The sequence below is a fragment of the Ceratosolen solmsi genome, unplaced genomic scaffold (assembly GCF_000503995.2).
Source record: "Ceratosolen solmsi marchali unplaced genomic scaffold, CerSol_1.0 scaffold6, whole genome shotgun sequence".
Classification (NCBI taxonomy): Eukaryota; Metazoa; Arthropoda; class Insecta; order Hymenoptera; family Agaonidae; genus Ceratosolen; species Ceratosolen solmsi.
The window spans coordinates 10,673,465-10,681,655 of NW_011948414.1; the positions used below are offsets into that span (position 1 = coordinate 10,673,465).

At 33.4% G+C, this 8,191-nt stretch overlaps 1 protein-coding gene across 1 annotated transcript in view; it reads left to right on the forward strand.

Moving 5' to 3' along the window:
• Ptp36E (protein tyrosine phosphatase 36E) overlaps nucleotides 1-7,242 on the forward strand; it is a 41,614-nt gene extending 34,372 nt beyond the window's left edge. Inside the window, exons 6-12 of the mRNA XM_011506935.1 lie at nucleotides 1-154; nucleotides 820-955; nucleotides 1,525-1,774; nucleotides 2,229-2,305; nucleotides 3,565-3,804; nucleotides 5,055-5,399; nucleotides 7,162-7,242. Of these exons, the coding sequence (XP_011505237.1) occupies nucleotides 1-154; nucleotides 820-955; nucleotides 1,525-1,774; nucleotides 2,229-2,305; nucleotides 3,565-3,804; nucleotides 5,055-5,399; nucleotides 7,162-7,242 (1,283 nt within the window). The remainder of the gene's footprint in view (nucleotides 155-819; nucleotides 956-1,524; nucleotides 1,775-2,228; nucleotides 2,306-3,564; nucleotides 3,805-5,054; nucleotides 5,400-7,161) is intronic.
• Nucleotides 7,243-8,191: the final 949 nt, after the last annotated feature.

The window sequence follows — 8,191 nt, forward strand, 5'->3', positions numbered from 1 at the left end:
CGAAAGAGCGGACGATACTTCAATTTCATTATACAGAGTGGCACTCGCACACGTGCCCATTCGGCAACGCCGTTCTTGAATTCCGAAGGCGCGTACGCGCAGTAGTGGGCTCGACGTTAAAAAGTGAAGCTGGGCCGATGGTCGTACATTGCAAGTGAGTTTCTCTCCTTCTTTTGCCAGAAGCAATAAGCAAGGGAATAGGAATGAAAATGAAAAGTATGGAAAATAATATGAGCAATAGTGCTCGAATGTATTCGTATGCTTTTCAGCTTTAGTTCTTCTTAGCCTTATTATCGCAGCATTATGAAATTATTATTTGTTTGGAATGTTTCTTCGTGTTCTTTTAGATTATAAGTGTTTTATATTTACATCGATTGTGGTGAAAGAAATGTTTGTATGGAGATGAAATTTTTATTAATACGGTATGTAATTTGATAGCGTACGAATGAAATAATTGAGTAATTTAACAAAAGGGATAATCAAAGTATTATTAAATTTTTCAAATCAATATCGATTCTATGTAAATTATAGTTTATATATATAATCCTGTACATATTATCCACGGATTAACTTTCTACTTTAATACCTATGCTGTCTATTAGCATTTGTAAGAATAACGTTAATTCAATTGATTTGCAAGTAAAAAATCCTAAATAAAAATACTTAGAAAAATTAATTATTACGGTTCACGTATATTATTGTTTTTTAATATCGGAAGATTTTCCATGCAGAATATTTTAATTTGAAAATGCTAATTAACAATATCTCCACAAGTATTTCATTTTCGTAAATTTTATCTTTTACTTTATAAATAAATAGCGATGGTGGCGGGAGATCGGGCGTTTACTTGGCAATCGATGCAAATATGGAACTAGCAGAAGAGGAGGATGCGTTCGATGTATTTGGGTATCTGAAGAAACTTCGACAAAGCCGAAAAGGTCTCATAGAAAATCTGGTAAGACAAATTCAATTCCCTCGATGAACTTAACAATAATATTCGTGAGGAGTATTTGAGTATTTTTTGAAACATAGTACTAAAACTGAGGTCGAGCATTTCAGTCATATATAATGAAAAAGAATTTTTTAACATGAAAGGTAAAAGGTAAATTATTATTTCATTACAATCTTATACGTAATTTATAGCTAACAAAACTCCAAAGCTTTTCAGCTTTATATATTGATATACCCATATGTGTGTATATATATATGTTAGTGTATAATTTTTTACTTTTAATTTTGATATTGATGTTTTTTAACTTAAAAAACGAACGGTTCTCAATCATCTTTGCTTTATTCCATCTATTCGTTCCATTTATTGCATGTGAGGAAACAAATTCTCATTGGGTTATATTCAGAATAAAGGATTCGATAAACGAGTGTCATTAACGTATGATCCTCGCTTATGGAACGAGAAAAAAATAGTGAAAATTCATGGGAAAGGAAAAAGAAGCGATCAACGTAATCCCGTAACACTCACGTATTTCAAAATGAAGTTGATAAAGCCCCCGACTTTTGCTCAATCAGGAGCAGTACAAATTTGTCTACGACACGCTCGAGGAGTTCGTGATATGCGGCGCCTCCTGGTTTCCCGTATCTGAGCTATCGGTACGACTGAAACAAAAGAGCCAGAAGAACTCGATAACAAAGATGAACGAATATCAGCGGGAGTACCAGCAAATCTGCAAGCAAACGCCGCGATTCACGATCGGCGACTGCGCGGGCGGACACAGAGCCGACAATCGCGAGAAGAACAGAGACGTCCTCGTTGTACCACGTAAGTTTCTCTCATTATGTGATAAGATTTATCGATAGAACATGTAAGGATTTATTTTAGTAATGCATTAAGCGTTCGAGGCTATATGATCTTTCTTCTTTATTTTTTTTTTTTTTTTTTTTTTTTTGCCGAAAGAATATAATGTATGAATGAATACTTTGAGATATTCGAATTACGTACTGTAAGATGACGGAAGGTATTCCGAATATTTAAAAAATTCTTTATTTTCGATTATGTTTTTACAACTATACCCATTACATTAAAATTACATTCATAAATATTTTAGCCCAATGTTTATATAACGAGGTTTAGATTTTTTAAAATATTTTATGAACTAAACTAATTAACAAACTTGGTCAATCTCCTGAAAAATCGATTTTTTGTTAATACGTATATCTAATAATTATAATGACAATTTTTTTTTTTTTTTTTTTTTTTTTTTTTTTTTTTACAGCTGATAACTTTCGACCATATTTAACAAGTTTTCAAGGAAATACTTACACTGACTACATAAATGCGGTATTTGTTGACGTAAGTAATTTTTTTCATTGTCAACTGTTTATATATTACGATTTATAAAATATTCCATCTATAATGCATCTACTTTAATAAAATAGTAATTAAAATGTTAAAACATATACCTATTAATAAATTGGATATTAATTTTCATCGAATAATTGTTGTCAAATATTTTTCATTCGTTATCTTATTTGTAAATGACTATTGGCAAAAGAAATATTTTTCAAAAATATGTATTATTGAATAATTTAAACAGATTTTTATTTATCAACCATAAATACATATAATATTTTTATTATATGAATGATGAATGTAATTTTACATTAAAATGTATATAAATAAATACGTGCTTAATTTCTGCAATAAAACTTGTCAATCTCAAAGTTAGGTAAAATCGTTTAATTAAATAATTAATAACTAAAGGAGAAAATTTGTTTTTCCTTAAATCTCTAGAAATATTTTAAAGTTGGTTACTTCGAAATTTAACCAAATAAAACAGAATAGATGCAATTTTAAATTACGATATTTACTCGAGATTTTTTTGTTGAAAAAATAGATATTCGCTTCATAATTTTATTCAAATATTTAATTTGAATGAAGAAATTGAATTAAAGAAAAAGACGTTAGTAATTGCACATAAAATCGTTAGATTACTGTAAAATATAAATTCTATAATTATAAAATAAAATTTATACATAAATTATCTACGAATTATGTTATCAATTTTTTTTTTTTTTTTTTTAAATATCTTAATGTAGAGATATAATCTTTAATGCCTATTTCGTCGTGTAAATACTTATTAAACAATTACCTATTCCAAATTCTAAAATTATTTATTACGACAAAAGTGGCCAAGAAGGCTGAGTAAGACTTTATTCGGAATATATACAACAAAATCTATATTTTTATTTTATGAATATTTAAAATAGTATTTATTATATAATATAAAATGTGAGATAAAAAAAAATGTAAAAATATAAGACATTGAAATGTATCCATAAACAATAAGCAAAAATTTCTCAAAGCTAAAGTTTCGAGTAAATGGTCCTTGAGTAAATGGACTATAAAAAATATTTATCTCGGGTAAATGATTGCCTCAAGCCGTAAAAAATAAGATCGCAGATTTCAAACTTGTCATTTTGCTTGTCGAACGTCGAACGTTCCAGTTTCTTACAATGATTTCGAATTCGATGAAACAACGAGCTCTCGTCTCTCACAGACGATGACTTACATTTTCCAATCAAAATCTAACACAATAAATGCTCATACAGGGTTACACGAAACCTAGGGAATACATTGTGACCGAATGGCCGGTAACGCGTAGCCTCGGAGAGTTTTGGTCCCTTGTCTACGACTACGAGTGCGCAGCCGTTGTCGTCCTCTGCGTGCCTCCACCAGGGTCTACCAGTTATCCGAGTTTCTGGCCGGAGGGCCGACATTCCAAAAAGTACGGGCCCGTCTTCACGATAGACCATATTAGTCACAATCACTATACCAACATTAAAACATGGGTAAGTCCATTACCAAATTCTGTTCCCCGCGATAAGTTGCTTCTTCCGCGTCATCTACAATCTACAAAAGAGCGGAAAGTATTTCAATGAGATGATTAATAATATTTATTTTTTCACGATATTGTCCGATCGAATGATTCTTCGCTGTTGTATCAATCTTTCAAAATTCCATATTTTAAGTAGGTAATGCTACGATTCCTGTATGAATTTTCGTTCAATATCTTCGTTGATGTTTCGAATCAAATTCAGATTAAATTTATATGCATCATTCTAGGTGTTTTTTTAATTTATGATTTTATGATAATAATAAATTTGAAAATGCATTACCCACTTTTATTATCTTATAAGAAATAGCCATTATTGATTTTTGTTTATAAGACAGAAACTACGGAGAGCGTATGAAATGATTATTAATTAAGATCGTATAAAAGATCAGAGACATTTGATGAATTTAACCATTAATTAAAACATTGATTGGCATCAATATAAAATTAGCAATTTATTATACTTATATATATATATATATATATATATATATACTTATTCTAAGATTGTTAATTAAATTTACCGAGCGTAGTATCCGCATAGTCTGTCAATGTAATAAAAATATTCTAATTTGCTATAGATTTTTCCATTGATACGAAAGATACTACCAATTACCGTGTAGTTACTATAAATTTAATCTATTTCGTTTCAACGGATTTTAGTCTGTTTGTAGAGCGCACTAATAAACACTAAATTCGTTTCGATGAAACATCGATCGAAACGATGGAAATAATAGGAAATTCGTAAAAAAAAAAAGAAAAAATAATAATAAAATAATACAAATACATTAATCCATCCACGTCTATCAGTTTAAATCATCTTATTAATGATGACAGTTCTAATGTAAACGGATGAAAAATTACATTTATATATTCATGAATTTTTTGTAAGGTAAATGGCAATGTTCATGATAATCTTACATTCTCGTGTTTCATTCTTAAATAAGTCATTAGAAAATCAATAGATAATTATATTACCCTCGATAATTATATTCGCGTTTTTAACACGAGCGAGGAACGACACACATTCACGCGATCAACTATGGATCTTTCCACAATTTCCTTGACGTTAATTCCATATCCGAAGCAACACCTACAATAATGATAAAGAAACGGAAAGAGGCCAAAAACAGAATAGAAAAAGAAAGTCGATGATAGAACGCGTCCGATGCAGCACCTGCCTAATGTTGCGAAAAAAACTTGTAGGTTTTCCGAATAAACAAGAAAATCGTCTCGCTAACGGAACTGATGGCGGGAGTAAAAGCACCCCCGAAGACGGTGCAGCTGTTCCAGCTAACCTGTTGGCCGATGGGCCAGCAAGTGCCTACCTCGACCAACAGCCTCGTCGAGCTCATGAACATGGTGGAACGCTGGCGCCAGCGCACGGATTACGGACCCGTGGCCGTTGTCTCCCCGGATGGTAGGAGTCGGTGCGGCGTCTACTGCGCGGCCAACGCGTGCATAGAGCAGGTCATACAGCACGGTGAGGTTGACATATTCCAGGCGGTGAAAACAGTGCGCCGCCATCGACCTCAGCTCGTCGAGAACATGGTGAGTGATTACCCGAAGTCCCATGCTCGCGTTTCCATTAATATTACGTCCTTGAACGAGCATTTTTAGTCATCGGTGCTCTGGAGCTCTTTGATATCGAAATTAATCGAGTATGCGCGTGAAATCTAGCCTTTCTTGCAAAGTGTAATTGGCCATCTCTGGTGATTAAAATTTTGGGATGAAAGATCCCATTGGCTCTCAAAAAAACGGATGAAAAAACACTGACGATTTGGATCTATCAGTTTCAATAATCCGAATGATAACCGTGGACGTGATAAATTAATTTTTCCAATAATTAGCGCTGTCGGAAGATTCTTATAAAAATTAATTCGGTGCGCGTAGCTGCTCTATTATTACGTCTGTGAAAAAAATTTTAAAGCTTTTATCCATTACGATTAATGGCAATAAATGCAATTAATACTTGAAAATACAATTACTACCAATAAATCTATTAGTCAAAATCTAACCATCCAATAACTAGAATCCAATTTACAATAATTCAATGCTTTCAGTTAATAACGTTTGCAATTTATTAATTTTTTCTTTCTATTTTTTTTATATCTTCATCAGTTTTATGTAAATTTGTACATGATTTATTTAATTTTACCTCTCTATATAAATATATTTACTCAATTAACTAATAATGAGGTGTTTAAATATTTCATTAGGAGTACTTGATTAACGGTTTGTCACAAAATGATTAAGCCCTCGCTAAGCTTAAATTTATATTTAATTGCTTTATGCATAATTCACAGAGCCGAAGGCTATTGTTCTTCAAAATATCGATAGCAATCGCAATGCTTATAAACTATTATTATCATAGATACTTAGTTTGTTATAATTACTTTTTTGTCAATAATAGAGAGAGAGAGAGAGAGAGAGAGAGAGAGAGAGAGAGAGAGAATAATAATTCGAATATCGTGTCTCTTGAAACTTGAAACACTAATTATACATTCGTCGAAAATAGATTATCGACGACTCGATTCATAGTTCACGCAATAATATATATAAAAAAAAATTGAGCATTCACTGAAAAAAGAAAAATGTTGATAGAAAAATATTTATTGTTAATTTTTTTTTTAATACATTGAATAGAAAAAAATACTATAAATTAACGAACCATTAACTATCTACTAATTGAAACGTGACTAATTCAATTCACAATCTATCGATTCATCTATATTTGATTAAAATGTCAAATTTAACGAGTTCAGATCTTACGCATAACTTTTAATATTGAGAATAATTATCATAATATTAAGAAAATTATATAAAAGTTGCGAATTTCTCATGACTCAAAAATATTCGTTATTAATGCTTTAACTTGCATCTGTTGTAAAAAGTGATAATATGAAATTGCTAATTCGATTTTTTTTTTAACTACCTATTGTTAATTAAATTAACGATAGATCCCGCAATAAGCGAATAGATATTAATTTATAGCAGTCGTTCTTAAATAAGAGAATTTACGACTACACATTACTATGTGATTGCTGATATAATATATATACTAAATAAACGATAATTAAACACGATAAACAAATTAACCATAATTTAAATTAACAATTATTAAGATTAATGCATTATGGTGTGATAGTTTAAATTTCTGATCTTATTATTAAGCGAATTTTAAATGAGCGAGTCTTTAAAATTAATATCGACATGCCGTCAATGTTCCTAATTACAACAAAACTATGAATTGCCCCGATCACGATTTATTTCCTATACGCCAATGATCCTTTAATGCCTGATTTAATTGCAGACGGAATACAAGTACTGCTACGACCTGGTCCTTCATTACGTTCTGCACTATCTGAACAAAGACATGAATGAAAAGAAGTGAGAAAGCGAGTTACGGGACGAACTGTGGTTCATCGAATTCGGCCGCGGCGCTGCTCTGCCCCTTACGCCTGAGGAAGCACCAGCGGATGGCGAGCCGGTGGTACCTTGCGCTCAGGGTCGCGTCATCATCGAGACGGCGAGGCCCGCTCCGCCGTACTTCGCCACCTGTTCGACCTATCGCCGTCAAATCATGGAACAACATCTGCCATCGATCGTCTCGTTGACGACAACCGCCGTCGTGCCCTCGCCTTCTACATCTACGCCAATCAATCATCATCATTATCAGCAGCAGCTTCATCATCAAAAAAGCCTCTTCACCAGGAGTGCGACGCTCGGCCCCCAGAGTCCAGCCCTCCGACCGGAAGAGCTTCGCGTCAAGCCCTGGTACGCCATTGACGAGAACTCGCCGGTATCGAAAGACAGTCCACTCGGACTGAGTTCGTCTTCCGTTTACCAATCCAACGAGCTGGAAAATAATAACTGTAAGGAGGCAATGTCGAAACGAGGAGTCGACGTAGCCTCCACGCGCACGAGCAGTATCGAAAGCGAAAATCCGTGCATGCGCGTGCCACGTAGGACTTGCATGGACCTTAACGATGCCATTGCTCTACTCGATGAAATTTATTCTAATGCTGATGCTAGTCCGCGAATGACACCGAAGACACCGCGAACGCCCCTTACACCCCATCCGCGGAATAAGAGAGCAAGATCAAAGAGCAGCGATAATTCGTCGAACTACAGCGGCGAGCGACTGAATGAAAGATTCTTGGAGAATGCCAAATCCCAGGAGAAAGAGCGTAAGCGACCCTTTCTCAAGAAAATTGGTATATCCATGACCGAGGATAGGCCGTTATTGGCAAAACTTGCGCCGAAAATTATGGGTAAGCCTTATTTGGAGAAAATTGGTCCTAGCCGGGCGATAGATAAGCCCTTTCTTGAAAATATCGGCT